The 25,438-nt window shown below is 38.5% G+C and overlaps 1 protein-coding gene across 5 annotated transcripts in view; it reads left to right on the top strand.

Annotated features, from left to right (window-relative positions):
• NCOA7 (nuclear receptor coactivator 7) overlaps positions 1–25,438 on the top strand; it is a 153,650-nt gene that overhangs the window by 86,541 nt on the left and 41,671 nt on the right. For 4 of the 5 annotated variants that reach the window (XM_024759024.1, XM_024759022.1, XM_024759026.1 and 1 more), the window contains 7 exons: positions 4,683–4,762; positions 8,148–8,255; positions 12,633–12,746; positions 13,303–13,428; positions 15,141–15,325; positions 19,412–20,457; positions 21,694–21,862. In XM_024759024.1, coding sequence (XP_024614792.1) covers positions 4,683–4,762; positions 8,148–8,255; positions 12,633–12,746; positions 13,303–13,428; positions 15,141–15,325; positions 19,412–20,457; positions 21,694–21,862 — 1,828 coding nt within the window. The remainder of the gene's footprint in view (positions 1–4,682; positions 4,763–8,147; positions 8,256–12,632; positions 12,747–13,302; positions 13,429–15,140; positions 15,326–19,411; positions 20,458–21,693; positions 21,863–25,438) is intronic. The other variant, XM_024759025.1, reaches the window with a different exon arrangement.

Here is a 25,438-nt window from a genome sequence, read left to right as displayed (position 1 = left end):
CTGAACACCTCCATCCACCTTCCCCTATCCCCCTTCTCCCCAGCGCACTCACATTCACACCTGAGATCACTACTTGAATCCTCAAAAATCCCCTCTTTGGATCTGAACCTCTTATCTTTTCCCATAAACCTGTTCTCCACCTGTGGTAGGCAGAATAATGCCCTCATGCCCTCCCACCCTCCCCCAAAGGTATCCATGTCCTAATTTCCAAAACCTGTCAGGTTACACAGCAAAGGCGAATTAAGGTTGTAGATGGAATTAAGGTTGCTAATCAGCTGGCCTGAAGGAGGTGCGCATCCTGGATTATCCAGGTGCCCAGTATAAACATGAGGATTCTGAAAAGTGAAAGAGGGTGGCAGAAGAGAGCTAGAGAAACAGCAGCATGAGAGCACACGGCTTGGTGTTGCTGGCTTTGCAGATGGAGGGAGGGACCTTGAGTTGAGGAACGTGGGCTACTTCTGAGGTGAACAGGCCAGGAAACCGGTCTTCCCCTATAGCCTCCGGAAAGAAATGCCTGCTGACGCTGTGAATTTTGCCCAGTGAGACCCATGTCAGACTTGGAACGTACAGAACTGTAAGATAGTACGTTTGTGTCTATTTTTTATTTGGAGTCACGAGATTTGTGGTAATGTCTTACAGTAGCAATAGGAAGCTAACACATCATGTCGTTCTCCTAACCCCGTCTCGGTGCCCCTCACCTACCACTCCTCGAGCTCTTGCTGCCCTGCTTGCATGTCCTAACCCCATAGGTGGCCATGACAGCAGGGAATTGGCTGATTTCTTGCATGGTCTGTCACCCTGATGTTGAGACCCACCCCTGGGGAAACCCTTACTGCTGCTTCTTGTTGCTATTTTCAGTATTCATTTTATTAAAACCTGACCTTTGCCACAATAACTCTTCCAAATGTCACAACCCCTTAAACCCCCAGTCCTGTCTTCACCTCCTTACATTTTAGCAAATAACTTTACTGATAGGGTTAACACCATCTGTCTTGAGATCCCTCCACTTTCATCTCAGGACCTCTGTGACCTCCCAGTCACCTGTTTCCAGGTTTCCATCTCTCATCCTCAGGGTGACATTTGACAGCGTCAGTACAACTTTCCTTTAACTTTTTTCCACGCCTTTGTGACATTACACTCATTTTCCTATCTTTTCAATCCTCCCCACCTGCCAATCAGCCACACTTCTTTTCGGCCCCCGCCCCCCAAATCTAAGCCTTCCTTAGATTCTGTTCTCAAACCTCGGATATTCTCTTAGCAGTTGTAAGCTCCACAACTTCACAGATCACCTAGTGAAAGGATTCCTTTACATCCGACTTTTATGCCTTTTCAGGCCCTGGACGTTCTCCTGAACATCACCTTCTTTTAGCCCCAACACATGGAGAGAGAAGAGTCTTTCTGTAAACGTATCTAGCATCTCCTCAGATGCAGGAGGCAAAAGCCTTGTTTTCTAGACATCCCTGGCCCTCCTGTGGGCTGGGAAGGGAGGAAGAAGCAGGGCTGTGGGCAGGGCACCAGGTCCACCTGAGGTCAACACATGTTCTCCCCGTTCCCTGTTTTGGCCCCTCCAGGATTTATGAGAAACGAGACAGGTTAGGCAAAAGAGCTTATGTTTCATTCTTCTAGGGTTTTGGTCAGTTTTGTCCCAGTTACATTCTTACTGGGTGGGAAAACTGGCTCTGAAACTTTTCAAAGGGGGGGCAAATAAGAGGTATAGTTGCTTTGTTCTGAATGGCTTCTGAGGATCACCTGGCCAATTTTCTCCTCTGGCAGTAGATACTTTTACATCATTTGCTTCAGGTTTTTGTAAGCAGGGGGAGGTTCCGAATTTGGATAGGTGTAAAGGGCCTGAGGAGGCCTAAAGCTTCAAGTAGAGGTGTCAGGTGTCATTGAGAGAGAATTCCATCCTTGTGGATGGCCACGAGTCCTCACCTGAAGTGCTGGACGTGGAGTCCCCTCCTGAAGCACAGCAAAAGAGCTCTTTCCAAGGAGGCTCGGGTCTATTCCCCGCTCTCCCCAGTGCCTTGTGGACCATGTGCTGCAGAATCCATCTAGATAAGGTATCCAGGACTTCGCTTATTGAGACAAGCAGCCGGCCATCTTGAATCCTTACTGCAAGAAAATATTTAGGAAGTAATATGAAGCCTTTCCTTGGGCGTTACTGATATGAAGACATTTGGGTCCTTAGAATGTGCCAGTTACTTCTCTGCTTTCTGTATTCAGTCAACTGTAAAACTTAGTGTTCGGGTTGTGGCTTTGATTGGTTCCGATGATTTTCCTGGTGTGATGTTCTATGAGTGAACATGTTGCCCACCATCAAACTTGTCAGGCTCATTGATCTATATTGGAAAGTTCATGCAAGCATATATAACGGATATCATATTAAAACACAGGATGCTCAAAGATGGGTACATTACGGTCTTTACCTCAAGGATTTCAAAATCTTAGACTCTGGCGGGGTTTTGTTTTCTTTTAATAATACTACTGTGATTGCCATTTTTCTGGCCTACCCACTTGTGCCAAAGGAAAGTAAGTTTTGTACTAATTCAGGTGTACATAGTTAAGTTTATCCGGAAAGGTTCAGCCAGCACCTGTCTTTCTTTGGCAGCTGAGCAGTATGGAAACTCATGATTTGGTGGCTTACAACAGTGCCCCCATTGGGACCAGAGATGATTACGCACAGCCTATGGAAGGGCAATGGGCTGTAGCTGCCGCAGATGGGAAACAGCAGCTTAGGTTCTAGAAATAGGAAGCACCTACAGAAGGACATGAAGAGACTGTGCTGAAAGCACGAGGAACTAAAGGGACAGCTGTTTATGGTGACAAAGAGAAGGGCAGGAGTGTGGGACAGAGAGTGGAGCTGGGATATTAACAAGAACGAACACCAGGGAGATGATAAGAGTTGTAAAATACTGTGATTGAGTTTTTCAGTAGGCTGTGTGGAATCTCCTGATCTGCAGAATTTGGAGATCTGAAAACCACAGTCAGTACAGCCTCATCTTCCTGAAGTAATTTAGATGTGGTCACCTGACAGAGGGAGGTCATTTTTTACAGCAGAGGGGTTTTTCAAGGTGTCTCTGGTTCTACAAATGACTAGAAAAGGATACGAATAGCAGCATCTTTTATTCTTTTTCTTGGTTCTTAATTTAAAATAATGTAAAAGAAATACTTAAAAGTCAGTAAATCCCATGTGAATGAACTATTTTCATATTTCTGTGTTACCTTCCAGCTCTCATCCAGTTCACCCACATTTGTTGTGTAGTTGAAATGATACTGTTGGTTTGCGTGTGGGTGTGGGGAGTTGTAGGACCTCAGATGTAGAGGGATACGTTAATCACACTTCAGAGTGCATGGCTTGTCATCACTGGTCAGAGCTGGGCCCTTCGTTATTTATTCATGAGTTCCTTTTTATCCTCATTCCCCACTCCCGTTTCTCTCCCCGCTCCACTCCATTCTATTGTGTTCAGTGTGTATAGGCTTTTGTCTGGATGTGGCCTTGAAAAATGTGTGTAGTTGTTTTGTGGACAGCTTTTTAAAATATACATAATGATACCATTCTGTACATCTCATTCTGTTTCTCTCGATGTAAACATGTTGTAGTGTATACTTGGGCTTGTTATGCTCTGGGATTCTAGGCAGTAATTAGATATATTTTGCTGACCCTCCTGTTCCCCGCTGCCACAGATACTGTTGTTCTGTATACCCTCCAGCAGGTTACTTCATGATATCTCCTGGGAGAGGATGTATATCTGTGGGTTAGTTTGCTGACTCATATGGGCTACATATGCTTAATTTGCTGGAATGGCTGTACCAGTTTACATCGCTAGTAGCAGTTCACATCTTTGCCAACACTAGAATTATCCAGCTTTCTGATTTCTGCCACGCTAATAGATGTAAAATGGTGCTGCTCCTTAATTTGCATTTTTCTGATCTCATACAAGTTAGAGCATCTTTTCATAGTTAATTCAATTTGGTACTTTTTGTCACTTAATTTGTATCCATTGTTATATGTCTCTCTGGTTTTCAGTGTCTGGGTTGATACATTTAATCATAACAATTGGGTTGAATCATATGTAGCTGCCAAACTATCAGGTTGACCAGTTTGACCCTTAAAAATAGCAAACTCTGTGGTCCAACTTAATGTGTTGTTGAACATATAGGTCTTTACAAGTTTTCACCATTATAAATAATACTGCAGTACCATATGTGCATAGCATTTTTCTTCTTTTGAATTTTTCCTTAGGATAAATAAGGGAAAGATTACTGAGTCAAAGAATGAACATTTTTATAGCTATTGTTACATATTGACAAGTCACCTTCTAAAAGGGCTGTACTGATTTACATTATGCATCATTATTCATCATTTATATCATGACTGTACTAGTTTTACTTTAACTTCGTCTTTATACATTATCATTTAAACGAATACTTGAATAACTGTAAAGCATAACCTCATTGTTATTTGTACTCTTTGATCACAGTTAACATTAATCATTTATTCAAGTATACATGGATGAACAATATGTTTTTATGAGTTTGGTCTATTTGTACATTTAGTGCACTTTTCTTTTAATCTTTTTTTTTCAAAGTCAATTCAAAAGTGGGTTTTAATATACCGTAGATGACCCTATCCTCAATTTCTGAAAATGAAATCATTCACTTATAAACGTTTTATTCTTCAGATGACAATCAAAACAAAACACATGATAAAAAAGAAAAGAAGATGGTGGTCCAGAAGCCCCAGGGTACTATGGAATACACTGTAAGTATAAACAGGTAGAATGAAAGTTTGTTAATACCACTAGATTTACATAATGTTTCTCCCTGACACATCCTTCCCCTTAGTCATTTCTCTTCCTTCCTTATTTTTTCCCTGGGTATACCTGTTACTTGAATTACCGTTTGATATGCCAAGGATGACCAATTTTAGGTCTCCATCCCAGACATGCTTTCTGAGTTCCCAAACCAAAGATTCAGCTGTCTACTCAGACATTAACTTAGACCTCCATGCCTGGTCTTTGTTCAAGAAGCAGTGGCTCCATCATCCATACATTTCTACAAACCAGAACCTTAGCCTTAACATCTTCTTCCCATTACTCTCCATGTTCAATCTTCCTTTCCGTGACCATCCAGCAAGTCTAGGCCAGATCCCTTCATTTTTCTCTCTCATGGAATCTTTACATAGTTTATCTCCGTTTAACAATATTGATTCACTAGTGTGATTGTTATATCTAGATTGTGCCTTAATTCCTATACCCACAGAGAGAGACTAGATTCCTCTTTGGTCAGCACTCTGTTTCTGGTGCTTGCAGGGTATAGGCCTCCATATGGTTGAATCAGCACATGAATAATGCATCGCATGTGTCCGTTACTGCACTTCCACATTAATGTGCTCATCTCTCTCACTGCGCCATGAGCTCCTGGAGCCCAGGAGCTGTGTCTGCTTATCCTAGGCCTGGCGTAAAGTGGGCACTCAGTTATAGATCTGTTTTAATTCACTTTGAACCAGCATTGCTGAAGAGTGGTCTCTGACTTCTAGAAAGAAATTAAGTGCTGTTGCCATTGCCCCTGTGTTTTCCTCATGTTTATTTCTTTTCTACTCATTATCTGTGTGCCGTGCCAGGCTCTATATAAGGCAAGCAGCAAGGCCGGTCCCTGCCTGCCGTTTCTTGTGGAATGGTGAATCCTCTCCAAGCTTCTGTAGCATCACACTGAAGAGCCCTGGCACCAGCATTTCATGCTCAGGGCTCTGTGAACATCCCTAGGCATCTTTCTATGGTTTATAGGCTTGGTCCTTTCCAGAAAGGATTTGGGGGTGATTATATATCTCACATTACCGCTGTCTACAATATATTGTTGATCCCCATAACACCTAGCACAGTTCCTTACCTCCTAGAAGATACTGAGGAAGTGTTGGATTATTTATCATTAATAACAATATTAATTCTAAAGCCATGTGTGTATCCTACAGCGTGATTCACGAGCCCCTCCAAGGAAATGAGAAGTATCTTTGCTAGGAGATGCTTCACATAGCATGTACTAAATAATGCAGTGAGAGTAAAAAAAATCAACCCCAAATTAATTCATATAAACAGGTGATCAAATTAGTAATTCAGATCTATCCACCTGATTGATTTATGTTATGGAGATTAGTTTTAGTTGGCAAGTTACTCTGTGTACTTGTCGTCGGAAATAAAAGGTGATCCATAACTTCGTGTTTAGAGAACCATGACCGGAACCCCTTACCCGATTGCTTACATTGCTCCAGAGCTGTGGATGTTCAAGCATTCTGTTTAGTTTCAAGCATGTATTGATACCAGTATCCCTCCCAGGGTCTGTAACTTGGTTCCATATGTATGTCTTATCCTTGTGTAATAACGGCAGATTGTTAAAATTTTTCTCCTTTCCTGAAACCCCTATACATAGTATCTTCAAATGTTTGTGTAAAAGTATGAAGCCAATTTATTGATCACTTGCCATGAAGTAAGTGCTCTTGAATTAGAAATTACAATTATGTATCTCAATTTGGATGAAGAAACTGAAGTACAGAGAAGTTAAACAAGTGACCCAAGATCACACAGCTGGCAAGTGGCAGATTTGGAATTCAGGTCCAGCAGTCTGGCTCTGGTCTGTATTATCAATCTGTGTCTTATACTGACACTAAACCCTGATACTCCCCGGATCTGAATATGTTATGTAAATGTATAATATTTGAAAAAAATATATTTTAAAAAAGTTTCTTCACTTTAGTACAGGTGATTTTGCTCAGGGTAAGGTAGGGGCATAGGTTAAGTTCTCAATGATTTTTTAAAAATATACGTATTTATGTCTTGTTCTAGAAATACGTTGAGGTAATTTTAATGCAGTCTGTAACTATGAACTTGGTTAGCCTGAGGCAGTTCATCTAGTTGGTGGGGTTTTTTTTGTTTTTTTTGGCGGTACGCGGGCCTCTCACTGTTGTGGCCTCTCCCGTTGCGGAGCACAGGCTCCAGACGTGCAGGCTCAGCAGCCATGGCTCACGGGCCCAGCCGCTCTGCGGCATGTGGGATCCTCCCAGACCGGGGCATGAACCCGTGTCCCCTGCATCGGCAGGCGGACTCTCAACCACTGCGCCACCAGGGAAGCCCTAGTTGGTGGGTTTTTGACACTTAAGGGCAGTGAGTGGTAAGTTGAATTCTACATGTGTACCTTTGCCCCTGTCCACAACCTCCTGCAGCCACCTCAAATTTCCACCTATAATTCGAGGCTCCCCTGGTGGAGCCAGTTCTGCTTACAGGGTCAGCCACCAGTGTTGACCCAGGGCTATAGTTGGGAACTTCTCAGTGACACTCACCAGAATGACCTCCCGCTAACAAGTTCCATCCAGTGACCCTGGACAGGGAGTCTGTCCTGGGATATTGACCTTACCAGAGGCAGCAGACTTCTTTTTGGGTGGAGCTTTTTCACTGAAGTTTCACATCTTCTTACTGCCCTTTTTATTCCTATTCCCCTTCTGTTAGAGAAGGAAAGAAACATGTACACCTGAGACATATCACAAGTTTTATAGATTTAGAGAATAACACTAATTTGGCTGACCATGGGAAATTGTCATTTTTAATTTTAGTGAACAATTTTTGTAGCTTATCCAAAGTTCTTTTAGATTTCCCTGCCTTTCACTTTTTTCATTCATCAAATATTTAAGTGCCTTCTATGTGTCAGACACTGTGGGGAAAAAGGCCATTAACAGACCACAATCCAGGAGCCTAAAGTGCAGTAAAGAAACAGGCAAATAGACAGAAAAATGCAAAGAGAAAAAGTAGTCCTATTACGCCTAGGAGTGGTACTGTCTGTAATATTTCTTTTCTTCTTAGCTTTATGTTATACCTCACGCGCCCTCTACTCCATACACCTAAGTTGTGCCAGAGTAAGTTTAGAAATCTGTTAGTGGACAGTGAAATTTGAAGATAAGGGAGTCCAGAAATGAGTAATATCTAAGACTTCTTTTGTTAAGAATTGAGAATGTATTCGCTTTTTTCATAATACATTTGGATGTATGTGTTACATTTTTATTCACTCATATCACAAATAGATTAATGTTGACTATCAAGAGGAAGGTTTTGTTTGCTTTTTGCTTTGTGTATTGAATCTTGTTTGTTTGATTATTCTAGGCTGGAAGCCAGGACACCCTAAACTCCATAGCACTGAAATTTAACATCACTCCCAATAAACTAGTGGAACTGAATAAGCTTTTCACACATACTATTGTTCCAGGCCAGGTAATGATCTTCTTGTTGAATTTTGCTTTAGAAATTTTGCATTTATTTTTGTTGCCATTTTTAATGACTCACTCTTAGTGTCACAGGATTATCATCAATGATAATGTGCATTGGTTCAGTCTTCCATTTAGATCCAAGACTTCTGAAAGCATCCTGGTACTTATGAACTGTTCAGAGATGAATGCTTTGCAAATGATTAACACAGTTGGCAAACTGTCATTTGTGTTATAGATGTTTCCATCAAGAGAAGTTAAATTAATGTAACTTTTTTCCCTGTAGAATTTCATACAGATATTCTTAGAATATTTAATTTAGAATTGCAAGTTTCAGTTTAGTCCACTCCTGGGGTCCATTGTGGTCATTGTTTTGTTTTAAATTAGGCAAAATTTTTGTCATTTTGGTCTTGATTTGATACCATGACAAAAGAAGTCAATCCAGCCAAAGGTGGAGACATTCAGCAGGACCATCAAGAAAAGCCTACAGACACACAAAAAGATGCTCAACATTGCTAATTATTAGAGAAATGCGGATCAAAACAGCAATGAGATATCACCTCACACCAGTCAGAATGGCTGTCATTGAGAAGTCTACAATAATAAATGCTGGAGAGGGTGTGGAGAAAAGGGAACCCTCCTACACTGTTTGGTGGGAATGTAAATTGGTGCAGCCACTATGAAGAACAGTATGGAGGTTCCTTAAAAAACAGAGCTACTGCATAATCCAGCAGTCCTTCCCCTGGGTATATATCCAGAAAAAACAAAAACTCTAATTCAGAAGGATACATCACCAGTGTTCATAGCAGCACTATTTACAATAGCCAAGACATGGAAACAACAACCCAAGTGCCCATACACACAGTGGAATATTACTCAGCCATAAAGAAGAATGAAATATTGCCATTTGCAGCAACATGGATGGACCTAGAGAATATTATACTTGGTGAAATAAGACAGAGGAAGACAAATACTATATGATATCACTACACATGAAATCTAAAACATAATGCAAATGAGTCTATATACAAAACAGAAATAGACTAACAGACGTAGAAAACAAACTTATGGTTACCAAAGGAGAAAGGGAAAGAGAGAGAGACAAATTAGGAGTATGGGATTAACAGATACAAACGACTATACATAAAATAGATAAGCGGCAAGGATTTACCATATAGCACAGGGAACTATATTCAATATCTAGAAATAATCTATAGTGGAATATAATCTGAAATATATATATATAACTGAACCACTTTGCTGTACACCTGAAACTAACGCAATACTATAAATCAGTGATATTTCAATTTAAAAAAAAAGCCACACATTTTTTCCCAGGCTTTTAGTACTTTGTTAAACTAAGTGAAATTGACATGTCATATAATTTTGCCATTCTCGGTTAATCCAGCAAATTTTTAAATACCTTCTGCATAAGATATTCTTTTTTTTTTTTTTTTTTTTTTTTTATATATAACTGAACCACTTTGCTGTACACCTGAAACTAAGCAATACTATAAATCAGTGATATTTCAATTTAAAAAAAAAGCCACACATTTTTTCCCAGGCTTTTAGTACTTTGTTAAACTAAGTGAAATTGACATGTCATATAATTTTGCCATTCTCGGTTAATCCAGCAAAATTTTAAATACCTTCTGCATAAGATATTCTTATGTTTCTACTTGAAAACTACACTTAGCCAATAAATGTAAATGGCCCAGTCATTGGCAGATCCTTGCTGAGGCCAAGTTTCCAGTCCCATCTATAGAACTACTTGGTTGCCATGAGCACATTCCGGTTCCATTGCTAACTTACTAGACCATGTTCCTGCATCTCTACATTATAGTGACATTTTTATTCAGGATGTATACTGCTTCTTCTAAGTATAACTTCATTCAGGCAGTGGTGGTATTCTTTGCATTTCTTTCACGGGCAGCAAATGAAACCAACAGACCATAAATTGACCAGTTTGTACTATCATGCTTTTGGTATTTATGTCCTTGTCAAAAGGAGATATTACTATCTTGCTGATACCAGGTAATTGAGGGGAAATATGAGTTAAAACTTTTTCAAAATTAATAAATTTTTATCTCTAGGAAAATTAGATCCCAGGCACTTTTATTGGGTTTCTTATAATCTGGGGTATTGCTGCATAATGTGTAACTGACCCATAGCAGTGAACCTAGGCTTACTAATTCGCTGAAGACTGTAGTCACTGGGACTTAGTAAAATCATTTAGGGTGATTCCTTATTCGTTTACTAAGTGAACGGGATTAAGGTCCAGTAGCGAATAGGAGGTATAGGAACTGTTTTAATATGCCTAGTTAAGGGTAAAAATATAGAAATAGGTGCCCCAAAGCTTCGTTTCCTTTGACCCTTTAGTAACTGTTTGACTTGGGTAAGTCACTTCCTTTTTTGACCCTGGTTTCCTTATCTCTGAAATATGAGGGGTTGGGCTGCATTATCTCAGATGTCCCTTCTAGACTTTACTGTGCTGTGTAGCCCTCATGTAACTAAACAGTTATGTGCTGTTAGTTGTCCCAGCATCTAGCTCCACTTATGATTTTTCTGGCAAAGATAAGGAATTGAGAAGAGTGATCCAGACTCACTTCCATGTTGAAGTAAGACGTATTCTGACTGAGCTTCCCTGTGTTCAACTGTTACTTCTGTCTACAGTGCAGTGAACTGTTTATGCATAGGAATTATCCCTTTGATTTGACATTTAGAGTGTCAGACAACAGAATCTCACTCTATGTTGCCTAATGCCTGTCAAGAGCTCAGGTGCAAAAAAAAATATTAATGGAGAATTGTTTGGAAGAAATGACATCTATCCGTCCCTCTAGCCTAGATACATATGATACATAAGAGCTGTATACTAAGACCATGTAATTTTAGCCTTCTGTAAATTGCTTTTATGGAACTCCAAACTTCTGACATTTTCCATTGACCCATTTTGAAATTGTTATAAAGAACAGTCCTCCAAACTGTTTATTGTATTTACTGTCAATGTGTCATCAAGGACAAAGAGTTCACTGTGAGACACTTTTTTTTTTAATGCGACTTCATGGGAGGATACTTGTACTTCTAAGAAACTGGTTTGTTTTTATTTTATGAACATTGAATTCTGTTAACTCACGATGTCTATCTCTTTGCATTGGTTATTTGGAAACTTAGCCAGTTTTATGGCCCACTTCTCAATGAATGTTTGGTAATTTTGGAGCACATTTTCAGTATAATCAGTCCTCATCTTATTTCTCCTTGATGGTGATTTTCCCACCTTTATCTTAATGTGTCTTTTGTTGTTGCCTCATTTTTTCTGGATTGAAGAGCGATTTAAAATAACTAAAGTTAAAATAGAGAGATGACTGGAAGGATGGAGAAGAGTGAATAACAGTGTTAAACAGCTGTTACATGATTTGCTCTGAATTATGTTTTATAACATTAGAGGTCACTTTAAGACTGTTTTTGATATAATGCCAGAATGTAGCCATGTCTCGTGAAAAAAGTGTTGAATAACAGAATCACAATAACATTTCGGGAACCAGAATATTTTACAGAAGGAAGCTATTTAGTACAGTTTAGGGGATTTTATTTTATTTTATTTTTTATTTATTTTATTTATTTATTTATATATTTATTTATTTAATTTATTTTAAATTTAATTTTATTTATTTTATTTATTTTAAATTTAATTTTATTTATTTTATTGCGCCACCAGGGAAGCCCTATTATTTTTTATATTTTTATATTTATTTTTATATTTATTTTTTTTAATTTAATTTTATTTATTTTATTTATTTTTAGATAACCTAAACAGTGATGGAAGAGAAAGTATTGATTATTGATACTATCTTGTACATTGATACTATCTTGTACAGTTTATCATATAAGGACCTTACTGCGTTAGCACTCAGGGCCTGCTTTGAGTTAGGAAGCCTAGATGTGTCCCCTTCCTTCCTGACACAGGAATTATGTTTAGAAGCATGCCATGTGACTCTCTCCTCTATTCCCTTGTACTATTAGTACCCTGCCCTGGAAGGCTCTTCCCTCCCTATCCAAATCCTATGTATTGTCCAAAGCTTCACTTGGACCCACCTGCTTCATATGGCCTTTGCAGAATACTCCCCCCCTTTCCTCTCCCCTCTGTGAGCTCCTGCAGTGTGTTCAGTACCCTTTGCACTGCACACATCTGCACACATTCATATTGCTGAGTATAGTTTCATGGATTAGTCTGGAAGACCCCAAGTAGCTCATGAGTTCTGTGACAGCCAACTAGGTCTTAGTCACACACCCAGCATGATACTGTACAGAGAGTAATTGCTCTAAACACTGCCTTGTGGTTTGCCCAATTCCTGGGACTCACCTAGCTTGTCTTCCCCATTCTCAGGTTCTTTTTGTGCCAGATGCCAACTTTCCTTCCAGTACCTTAAGGTTATCATCATCCAGTCCTGGTGCTACTGTCTCTCCTTCATCATCAGATGCAGAATATGATAAACTGCCTGTATGTATTTCATTCATGCACTGAAGTTCATATTTCTCAGCAATGGTTTTGAGTTATTGCAGAATTCTACATGTTATTTTTCACAAGAGTTCATCTGAAACTCTCCTCCCTCGACAAAGAGGTGGGGTTAAGTAATTTGTCATTAGTTGAGAGAAGAAACCTGTTCACAATTAAGGTCTCAAAGGCAGAAATGCATGTCTTATTTATGTAGAAGTATGAAGTTAAGCTCTCAATGAGACCAATAATTTATTTGTACTACTTTACTCCTTTTTCTAAAGAATTTGAACCATGAGTCCAATATAAATTCTTTGATTTAAGGTATTTTCTAAAGACACTTGATGAGGCATTTTTATGGGTTCATACATATGTGCTTTTTAAAAATCTTAGTTTGATTTGGGTGATATTTTTGAAGGTTGAAAGACATATGCCTTTTTTTATGTTCACGTTAAATAGGAACAGGTTACTTACAGGGAACGTAGATGGCTTGAGTCAAATAAATGAATAATCTTTTGAAAAAGTGCTTCTATTTGATTTTGGAAAATTTTGCTTTCTAAAGGATGCTGACTTAGCAAGAAAGGCCTTAAAACCCATTGAGAGAGTCTTATCATCCACTTCTGAAGAGGACGAGCCAGGCGTGGTAAAATTTTTAAAAATGAATTGTCGCTACTTCACCGATGGAAAGGTATATGGCTATGCCATTTGTTTCCTTTTCTTGGAGTCTCTGGAAAACTAAACTAGTTCCAAATTACTGAAGGCAGGCTATTTTAAAATATCTTACCCGAAGTTTCAGCTTTAAGATTTCACAACTGTCCATTAGTTTTCCCCTCTTGGATGCCTGACATTTGACTTACTGAGGGAATAACAATTATCACGTTGAAATGCGATTCTTTGTGACCTTGGGTTTATTACTTATATTTCAGTTCTTAGCCCATAAATTGTTAGAGAGACAGTACAGAATGTGTTTAAGAGCAAATGCTGGAGTCGGGCTCACTGAACTTAAATTCCAACTCTACCACCACTAGCTCTGAGACGATGGGCAAAGTATTTGAATTTCTTAAGCTTCCATTTTTCCTCATCTATAAAGTAGGAACAATAATAAAATTTAACTCATAGGATATGCTAATTAAAAGAAAATTCATGTGAAGAGCTAAACACCTAACCTGGAAAATGGTTAAGTTCTCGACCTGTTTGCCACTAGAAATTCTGGTATGAAAAATGTCTGTTACATCGTGGTTTCAGTTTTTTGGTTGTTGGTGTTTTGTATAAAGAACAAATCTGACATTTTGTGAGCCTCTGAAGAAGGGGTAATATTGATACAAAGTGAATTCCTGTGCTCATAGTAGAGACTTCATGCCAGGTTCAAATGGTAGGAAAATACATTATTGATATGCACTTGAAACTTTTGCAACTAAGACTAAGTAGTGCTGAAAGGCAAAACTTTTTGCCAAGGTGATCACTAAACTCATTAAGAGTATCAAAATAAATAACTTACCTAGGGCTTCCCTGGTGGCGCAGTGGTTGAGAGTCCGCCTGCCGATGCAGGGGACACGGGTTCGTGCCCCGGTCCGGGAAGATCCCACATGCCGCGGAGTGGCTGGGCCCATGAGCCATGGCCGCTGAGCCTGCGCGTCCAGAGCCTGTGCTCCGCAACGGGAGAGGCCACAACGGTGAGAGGCCCGCGTACCGCAAAAATAAATAAATTTAAAAAATAACTTACCTAAAGGGAGTTATTTATATCCTGCTGTCCCTGGTAGATAACATCCCTGTGGCCAACAGGGTCTACCATATAAACTGACCAAGTTTCAGACTTTAAGTACCCACCAAGCTACTGTTCTTTGCTTTCGGTTTCCATAGTTTGGATATATTCACTTTTGTCTGCAAAAATTTCATACTCCTATTTGTGTCAGATTTTGCTGAATGTGGGCTTTCTAAGCATCTTAGAGCAAAATATTAGAAGTACAGCCGCTCCCTTAGCACAGTACCAGGCACTTGCTGGACAGGTAGTGAATATGTGCTGAGTGGATTGTAGAGTACCCAGTTCTCAATTTGGAAGGTACCTGGGACAGCCCTTCTCATTTTACAGACAGGGCGTTGGCGAATCTGAGACATACATGTGAAACCCAAGATCCTACCACAATTGTACTATTGCAGCAGCCGTGCTAGAACCAGGCTCAGCTGATTGCCACAGCGAGGCAAGCCTGTTTCTCTGCTCAGCACACCGCACCCAACGTTGTATTTCATCAGCCTGTTTTTTCCAGCCCTCGTAGAGGGGATGCAATTGCCCTGTAGGATACCATGGTTCAGAAGGTCAATGGAATGGCAACATAAGTTCATTAAAGCTGCTAGGGTGGTTGCATCTTGCCTGTAGCGACTCTGTACTGTCTTTTTCTTCAGGGTGTGGTCGGAGGTGTCATGATCGTTACTCCTAACAATATCATGTTTGACCCTCATAAGTCCGATCCCCTGGTCATTGAAAATGGGTGTGAGGAGTACGGCCTCATTTGCCCCATGGAAGAGGTTGTTTCCATCGCGCTCTACAATGACATCTCCCACATGAAGATCAAAGATGCCTTGCCATCGTAAGAGATCTTTCTTTGTTTACCAGAAAAAGGGGTATTGGGAGAATTAAATGCAATTAAAAAGTGAGGGCATTGGCAGGAGTGAGAGATTGTGTAGAGGTGAATTTGAAGGTAGAATATTTGTGCACTAAATTTTAAAAAATAGAAAAAGGAGAGGAAATGGAAATGATAAGGTCAATAAGGAAGAGTGAAACATTCAAATCAAAAAATCATGTAATAATGGTATTTCTTTGGCTTATTTTTCTGAAGAGCAATGCATGTTCTTAATTTATGAAAGAATAAATGAAGTTTCTCTGAAAGAATTTGTCTGATTATCAATAAGAGAATAGTATTTTCTCTTTGGTTTAACTGGTAAACAGATTTACATTCTTCCTCATTCAAATTCTAGGATAGGTATCTTCCCAGCTCGTGTGTTTCCTTAATCCTGTGTGGAGAGAGATTTGCGTGGACATGCAGAGGCACTGCCCCTGTAACCAGAATACCTTAAGTGGTGTGCAAAGGCTGTAATAGTAGTTTGTTTTGTCTCTTAAATGTAAATGGATATTACTTTAGTCCTGATTACTTTTGCCTTCTAAAACTGAGTTTTTTGATTTAAAGAAGCTCCCCATGAAGAAAGGGTTTAAGAAAACTCAGAGAATCGATTCACTTGTAGGGATAATCTGACTCTTTCTGTCATTTTGTCAGTGTGCCTATTTCTGTATACTATATATGTGCTAGGAGTAAAGCACTTTAGAAACTCTCAGTGATAGCAAGGTAAAGGCAAAGCAGTGGGTCCAACAGAACAAAGGGAAGCTAGCCCCTTGGAATCAGGAAAAGAAGGGAAGGTAACTAGGGAACTAACCCAGACACAGCGTCCCTAGGGGTTTATGCCAGCAGGTTCCCCTGGACTTCTACAGTCCTTAGCATCTGATCCACTAGACCCTTACATGCCCAGCCACTGAAGGAACCACTGGAGCATGGTCACTGGGTAGTTTCCAAGTTCTGGCAGAAGTGCCTAGAGGTTTAGGAGGCAGTGTAGCAGACCAGGCAGTCCTGAAGGATGATGCCTGGGTTTCCTTGGCTCTGCCACTTATGGCTGCATGACCTTCACGAGTGACTGAATCTTGAGCCTCGGTTTTCTCATCTGTAAAATGGAATTAATAGTATTCTTCAGCTTGCAGAGCTGTTACAAGATCTAAAAGCATTGATATACCAAAACTCTTAGAAAATAGCCTGGTACCTAATAAGTATAGGCTGTTTATTTGAACCTTCAGTTCATATCCGAAACTCTAATCATTGTTCTGTGGGAATCTTTTATTCACGCAGAATGAGACTTCTAATGCATCTTAGTGCACGTCTCTTGTGTGGCAAGGATATGAAGATAAGTGGGTCTCGGCCCCTGTCCTGCAGTTTACTGGGTGCGACAGGTGGAGAGAAGTGGTAATTGAACAACACTGTAGATACAGACGTGCACACGGCATTCCATGAGAACCACATGAAGGAGTGTCCAGCTACCTTGGAATCTTAGATGAGAAGGAGGAGAGGGAGTGAAAGAGTCACTTTTGGGAAGAAAGTGTGAACATGAGGTGACAAGAGGAAAGAAGATAAGAGTAGGTAAAGATACAGTTAAGTTTGGAAGTGGATGCACAGGCAGATGGGGGCATTTCTTGCCCAATGATGGCTTCAGTGGAGTAATACTGTTACACATCTTCAGCTTAGGATGTTAAGTATTCTTTTAATAATAGGGAAGGTACGTTCTTACAGAAAGATTCCTCTCAATGTGAGATTGTGTTTCATGATCCGGGCCTAATGCTGTAGATGGGGGGAGAGAGAGGAGTTGAGAATTGGCTCCTAATGTGTTGAAATTATTTCAGAATTGTACAGTGATTGCTACCGTGGATGCAGGTATATAAAGACTTCTTAGGCTAATGAACAGTATGTGCACCCGTGAGCAAAATAGAATGTGGTAGTGGAATCAGTGTGAAATGAACTTGGTATTGACCTCAGAATTCCATCAGTTGTTTAAAGTAGTTTAAATTTCATTATTTAAAGTTGTATGGTAAAACAAGAAGTGCAAATTATCAAGCTGCCATGTGCAAATAGTTTTTAAAAGAGAGAGTGTGTGTGTGTGTGTATGTGTGTGTGTAAAATCTCTCCATCCTCACCTTCAGGCTTTATATATTTTGTGTAAGACATTTTGTAACTCCAGCTGCCACGGAGACTAGGAACAGAACAACCGAAAGGATTATTGGTCATTATTAGGTCTCTGGCTGAGTCTAGAAAACATTCATTAACAGCAGAGCCAGTTGACACCACTATGTACTTTGCCCCGGCAGAGCTTGACAGTCGTGATGCAGAAAAAGAGATGGCTGAATTAATCCCGGCTTGGATTAGGTAGAACAAGAAGGGAGGGATAGACAAGAAGGTAATATAGGAGGCTGATTAGAGTGCAGTCGAATGCATTCTTTGTGGGGGTCAAGCTAGCTAGAGAAGGAAGAGATGAGGAAGGGGCTTAGGTGTTCATGGAAGATGGTTTTGCTTATTAATTTGCTAGTTAAGTATGTGAAAAGCTGGGCTTCTTTGTTACAGGACTTACTTTGGCCTTTAATATGCCAAATTAAATTTTGGGTCTGAAAATGGAAATTATACTACATTACACTAACTTATTTGACTCTAGGATTGAAGCGTCTTTAATCTGCTCACGTTGAGCAGAACACTTTTGTATGTGCAGGTTCCTGAAGAACAGAGATACTGTTACAATTGTCTTTTAGCATGTGGTGTTTAGGGGCTCGATGAATGATTATTGAATTGCAATGAATTATGAATTAGAGGCTTTTTAAAGTGTTTGTCAGAGCCTGACAATTACATAGGCTTTTATTTTGTATTGGAAAAAGCATGGGTGTTCCATGCAAGTGATTTATTCAGTAACTTTGGGGAGACAGTTCAAGTTCAGTAACTTGAACTTCCTGGCACTTTGTTGAGTATTGTCATAATTATTTCAAAGCAAGAATAATAAAGTATTACCTGAATATGATCTAGCCTTTTTAGAAAATTTATTTCTGAAATCCAAAAATGTTATTTTTAAATAGGGTTTTTATACCTCTGTGTTTTAACCCACTATTGACACTAGGGTAAGCGGAAATACAGATTTAAAAAAGTGTTTCTTGACAATTTATTTTACACTTTGGAGAGCATGTTTAATCAATGTTTTCTGTGTAAATCAAATCTGGGTAGTAGACCATCTGTTATTAAGGAAGAACAATTAACTGTGTCCCAGTTCAAAATTTTATAGAAAAGTAAATTGAATGAGCTCTTACTTATAATAATTAGTATAAATTTCTTAACTCTTTCATTTTATTACAATATCAATTTTACTTTATGGCAATGAGTAACTGATAAAACCTCAAATCTGCGTAGTAAAGCATCTGTTATTAAGGGAAAAAATTGACTGTGTCCCAGGTAACTATAAAATTTTAAACTGTAAAATGGAGCAGGTGCTGTATATCCACAATAATAGTGGAAATCATCCTCTTGCATCTCCTTCAGGAGTAGAAGGATGTCTTTTATTGGAAGCATCAGATCTTCCAAAATTATGGTTCAGTGTCAGTCATTTTATAGAGCAGTTAAACGAGTAGCTACTCAGTCAATGAGCCATTCAGAATTAATGTAGTTGGTTTATGTACTATTTTATAAAAAAGGAAAAGCCTTGACTATCTAAGGAATTTTAGTCATAGTACTGAAACAGTCCCTCTCCTTTGTCCTTCATGAAAATCAGAAACATTATTTCATCATTAAAAATCTGGTGGGTGACATCTCCATGTTCATAAATGACCTCAAATACCATTCATTTGCTTCTAATAGGATATGCGAGCAGCTCTCATGGTTCTTTATTTTGCCACTTTTTATAATTGATTTTATTTTTCATTTTGAAGTCGATTTCTGGATTTCATTTCCTTATTTTAAAGTCCTTTAAACATAAATTTAAGTTGTAGTATATTTATATTTTGGTTTTTGGCTGGGTTTTGTTTTGTTTTTTGCCTTTCATCCATTTTGTTTTGGTTTTTGTCTTTAACATTCCATGTGCACCCACCATTTTTCCCCCCACAGTGACCTACCTCAGGATCTTTGTCCTCTGTACAGGCCTGGAGAATGGGAAGACCTGGCTTCAGAAAAGGATATCAACCCATTCAGTAAGTTCAAATCTCTCAACAAAGAAAAACGGCAGCAGAATGGAGAGAGAACCATCACTTCAGATTCCAAATCAACAAGAGCTTTGGAGAAGTCAACAGAACACACAGAAAAGAAACCCTCAGACAGCTCTGTGTCAGACAAGTTAAAGAAACTGGAATTCTCTGCAGAGGCAATCAAACGGTCTGCCGCAGTAGCTAAAGTCAGCAAGGAACTTTCTGACACTCAGGCTGCATTTGAATCTATAGCCAAAGAAAATTCTCTCTTAGGAGAAGAAGACGACTTCGTTGACTTGGAAGAACTTTCTTCTCAAAATGATAGTGGAATGGACAAAAGAGACACCTCAAAGGAGTGCCTTTCTCTTGACCCAGCGGAGCTAAGGAAGACTAAATCACAAACAATAGGTTCTACTACGGAAATGCAGGTGCAGTCAGCCCTGAACTTTTCAGAAACAGAGTGTGATGCTGAATTGAAGGGGACCCTAGATTTAGAAACGTGTGAGAAGCAAGATATAATGCCAGAGGTGGACAAGCAGTCTGGTTCCCCAGAAAGCCAGGTGGAAAACACATTGAACATACATGAAGATCTAGATAAAGTTAAACTCATTGAATATTACCTTAATAAGAACAAAGAAGGGTCACAGTTACCTGATAACTTGCAGAAGGCAGAATTAAGTGATGGCAAAAGTATTGAGCCAGTGGGAATAGACATCACTCTTAGTAGTTCTCTTCCCCAGGCAGGTGATCCCCCAATTGAGGGCAATGAACAGCCAGATAAAACCTGGGTGAAAGAGAGAGCACCCCTTCCATTGCAACTAGGCTCTTCTACAGAAGAAAATATGAATAAAGTGTATCCGGACTCCTCTTTGGAACCTACTCTGGACAACAGCTGCCAAGGTGCACAAATGGATAATAAATCTGAAATTCAGTTATGGCTATTAAAGAGAATTCAGGTACCCATTGAAGGTAAGCCATTTTTAGTGTCTTTATATTCTGTTGTATAGGCTTGTTTTATTGTGCTTCACAGATACTGCATTTCTTTTTCTTTTTCTTTTTACAAATGGAAGATTGTGGCAACCCTGTGTCAAGCAAGTCTGTGGGCACCTTGTTTCCAACAGTATTTGCCCACTTCATGTCTCTGTGTCACATTTTGGTAATTCTTGCAAGATTTCAGACTTCATTATTATGGTGATCTGTGATCAGTGATCTTTGATATTACTGCTGTAGCTCACTGAAGGCTCAGATGATGGTTGGCATTTTTTAGCAATAAGGGATTCTTTAAGATGTACTTTTTTATACATAATGCTATGGCACACTTAACAGACTACAGTATAGTATAAACATAACTTTTATATGCACTGGGAAACCAAAAAATTTGTGTTACTTACTAGATTGCGATATTTACTTTATTGTGATGGTCTGGAACCAAACCCACAAATATCTCCAAGGTATGCCTGTATAGCTGCCTTCCTAAAACTTGTACATGCAATAGCAAAAGTAGTATAATTATTTGAGAACAGTATTTTCTCAAAAGGGTATATCTTTACATTAGAAGGTTTTGAACTGCATAGGACCACTTATACACAGATTTTTTTCAATAAACACGAAATACAGTACTACGCCATCCATGGTTGGTTGAATCCATGGAGGGCCAAGTCTCAAGTTATACACAGATTTTTAACTGCACAGGTGCCAGTGCCTCTAAACCCTGTTTTGTTCAGGGCTCAACTGTAATTGGGAAAAATTAGCAATATATGCTATCTATTTTGAACATTAAACTATGACATAGAATTCCATTTCAAAAGTAGTTCGCTTTTTTACATCTTTCAGGTAACTTTCCTTTTTCACTTTGAATTTCTAAATCTAAAGGAGTTTTAAAAGGTTTTTGAAGGTATTTCAGTTCTAAACTGAATTGCGTTATGGTATGGTTGGGTCCTCAGTACCGTTCATTAATATGTATTCTTGTGGGTTGTTACAATTCTCCACCCTTTGCTGTTTTGTGTGTTGGTTTTTATCCTTATTCCTAGTTTGTAGCATCTCATGTGGTGTAGACAAACCTGAAACATCCAAAGCTTTTTCCTTTTGTGCTAAAGACAATCTGAAAAATTTAATTAGTCCTAATATGATGATGTTGTATGATGTTTATGGCAACTATCACCAATATCGTCAATAATGAGGAAATTTTTTTCATGTGTGATTCAGATATACTTCCTTCAAAAGAAGAGAAAAGCAAGACTCCACCCATGTTTCTGTGCATTAAAGTGGGAAAACCAATGAGAAAGTCCTTTGCCACTCACACTGCAGCCATGGTCCAGCAGTATGGCAAACGAAGAAAGCAACCAGAGTACTGGTTTGCTGTTCCTCGGGAGAGGTGAGTGTGAGCTAGAATGGGAAATCTGTTGGTCAAGTAGATTCTAATTGCATCTTGATTTTTAATTTAATCTTGAAATAATTTTATTCTTGAATAATAGGTTTCTCTTAATTGTACATTTTAGAATTTCTAGAAGGATATTATTTCAGTAGCTTTCTGCTAAAGGGTGTTTTCAATATAGCAAATTTGAGATTATCCTAGGTACTGTGTGCCGAACCACTTTCAAAACTTTCTACCCAGTTGAATTTTAAATAAAGGAAGGTTGAGATATTCTAAAGTGCCAGTAATTGCAATTGCTATTCTGTTGGGAATAAAGGAATATGATGGAGCAGATCCAAACCCCAAGTGCAATAGAGAGGCATGATTGTAATTTTAAAGTGCCTGTTATTCTGGGGGGACTAAAGATTGCTTTCGCCTTATGGAGAAAAGTATCTGTGACTCAGCAGCGTGAGAAATGTAACATGAGATCACTTGGGTACACTCGAGGGGCTATATACCTCTAAAGAGATTTGTGTTTTTAAATTGCCAAAGAAGAAAATTTATTGGTGATGTGACAGTCTAGGATAGCAGGGATAGTGACATAGACATTCTTCAGCAATAGGTCACTGAAGACATCTTTATAATAGAAATATTTAGGAAATATTATTTTTAGAAAAAATTGTTTTTCTTTTGTATGTAATAGAATAAAATATACTTTCTTTACAAAGGCCTTGCAATTAGTTTTCAAAATTGTTAAATCCACACATTTTTCCTTCTCCTAGCTAGTCATCAAGGCATACTTTTTGGCTAACATACCTACCAAGAACAAATACTCACTGAGCTTCCATAAGCATGAATTTTTTTTTTTTTTTTTTAATGAACTTTCCCCCTGATATCTCAGTAGTGAAGAGGTCATTTCATTTATTTATTTGGCTGCACTGTGTGGCTTGTGGGACCTTAGTTCCTCAACCAGGGATTGAACCCGGGCCCACAGCAGTGAAAGCACCGAGTCTTAACCACTGGACCACAAGGGAACTCCAAAGCATGAATTTTTAATAAAGAAAATTAAATTTCAAGCATGAGCACACCTTCTGGCTGATTAGTACCCAGAATGATAATTCTCATCGAGTTGCCTGATTTTAATAAATCATAGTTTAATGTGAAGATAATTAATAGGATTTTAATGAACAAATTTGTTAATATTTTTTCTGGCTTAGACACAGACCCATGTTTACATAGACATTAAACATAATCTGTTTCCTATTTACAAAATACACTCCTGTCCTGTGCTTGCAGCCCCAATGCTATCTCCACGAAACTTTAAACTAAGGACACTGAGGAGATACAAAGAAAATATGTGTCTTTCACATTTCTTCTGTTGAAATATTTTTAAATAATAAATTTCTGAAATCCTGTTAAAATCAGTGTTCTAGAATCAGATGTCATAGATGGACAAACTGATTTTAAAAGTGGGGAAAACAAAGCACTGAAACTTTCAGCCACATTTAGGTTATGTGGATTCCTCATCCGTCAGGAAAACTACCTATCATATGTTTTTTTCTCTGGAGAAATGTACTGTTTAAAATATAAGGACATTAGGATTTTTCAATTTTATTATCTTCAATGAGACTTGTGCATACCAAAGAATCTTCTAGAGTAAATTTTTTGCAGTCTCACACATGTAGTTATTTTACTGTCATTCTTTAACCCAGAATAAGTCTGTAATGCTGAAATAGTACTTCTCTTTGACCTCATACAGAGGTGGTTTTTGTGAGCTTTTTAAAGTAGGTCACTTGTTGAATTCTATTACATTGTGTTTTATAGTGTCCATGATTTATTTGTCTTTGGCTAACAAATAACCTGACATTCTTAGTTTTCTTTCTTAAGCTAATCATTAATTAACCAAAGATTTTTCTGGGAGACATTATCTCACTATGTTAATGATTTTTTGTATAGATGTTAGGAATTTTTTTTCTGTTGTTCCTTTATGTATTTCCATCTCTACCTACCCTTAAGAAAAGCTACATTTTAGTTTAAGATAGGGAAAGATGAAGAAATTCTATAGTTAGCTCCCACCCAGAACTCCAAGTGCACAAGAAATAAAAGTTCATTTTTATTTCCAATTTATGAAATTCTTCAGGACTTTAAGGTCAACAAAGTCCTTAAGGAGCTAGGAAGTGGCATGCAGTGCTTTTCTCACTCTGATGATAATTTCTGGACTCCCTTGCTACATCAAACTGAGCATTTCTTCTTGCCTTTCTATTTAATGGGTCTTCATATCATTGGAGTTTCAGCAGCAGAGTGAAGTCGCCCTAGCAGTGGCTTTCTTTCTAGGTCATAAGATGCTCTCATAGACCTTCTGTGTGACAGTGTACTCTTATGGGCAGGTCTCTTTGGCTCATGGAATGCACCGCAGCTCCTTAATGTTTTCCTGTTGACAGAAGTTCACAAACATGTTTCACTATTCCTCTCTATTGTTCCTAATCAACAGCAGATCAGATGATACAGAGAATGGATCAGTGATCTGGAAGACATAATATAGTGGAAATTATCCAATAAGAACAGCAAAAAGAAAAAACTTTAAATGCAGGTAGTTTAAGGGACCTCTGGGACAATATCAAATGCACTAACATTTGCATAATAGGGGTCCCAGAAAAAGAAGAGAGAAAGGGGCAGAAAACTTTTCTGAAGAAATAATGGCTGAAAACTTTCCTAACCTGGGGAAAGAAACAGACATCCAAGTCCAGGAATCACAGAGAGTCCCGAACAAGATGAACCCAAAGAGATACATACCAAGACATAATTAATAAGGCAGAAGTTAATTTTGAAGACAGCAAGAGAAAAACAACTAGTCACATTCAAGGGAAGCCCCATAAGATATTAGCTGATTTTTCAACAGAAACTTTGCAGGCCATGGTGTGTGGCAGGATATATTTAAAGTGTAGAAAGGAAATATACTTAAAATCAAGAATACTCTACCTGGCAAGTTTATCATTCAGAATTGAAGGAGAGATACAGAGCAAACAAGCAAAAACTAAAGGAGCTCATCACTACTGAACTAACAGGTCTTACAAGAAATGTTAAAAGGTCTTCTTTAAATGGAAAAGATAAGACCATAACTAGAAATAAAAATATATATGAAACAAAATCTTACTGATAAAAGCAAATATATAGTAAAGGCAGTGGATTAACCACTTAAAAAGCTTCTGTGAAGGTTAAAAGACAAAAGGAGTAAAATCAACTATAACTACAATAAATGGTTAAGGTATACACAAAATAAAAGGTAAAATAGGATGTCATAAAACATAATACATGGAGGGGAGTGGTAAAAATGTAGTGCTTTTGGGATATGTTTGAACTTACATGACTATCAGCTTAAAATAAACTATATATATACACACGTGTATATGTACATGTGTGTGTATGCATATGTATATATATGTATATACATGTACATACACCCACATGTCAATATGTATGAACCTCATGGTAACCATAAACAAAAACCTACAATAGATACAAGCAAATAAAGTGAAAGGAACCCAAACATAACATTAAAGAAAATTACTGAACCACAAGGGAATAGACCAAGAGAAG

Source organism: Neophocaena asiaeorientalis, unplaced genomic scaffold, assembly GCF_003031525.2.
Source record: "Neophocaena asiaeorientalis asiaeorientalis breed wild unplaced genomic scaffold, Neophocaena_asiaeorientalis_V1.1 scaffold5, whole genome shotgun sequence".
In the NCBI taxonomy this organism is placed as follows: domain Eukaryota; kingdom Metazoa; phylum Chordata; class Mammalia; order Artiodactyla; family Phocoenidae; genus Neophocaena; species Neophocaena asiaeorientalis.
The sequence above is the reverse complement of the archived record's forward strand: the minus strand, read 5'-3'. Positions and strand labels throughout refer to the sequence as shown.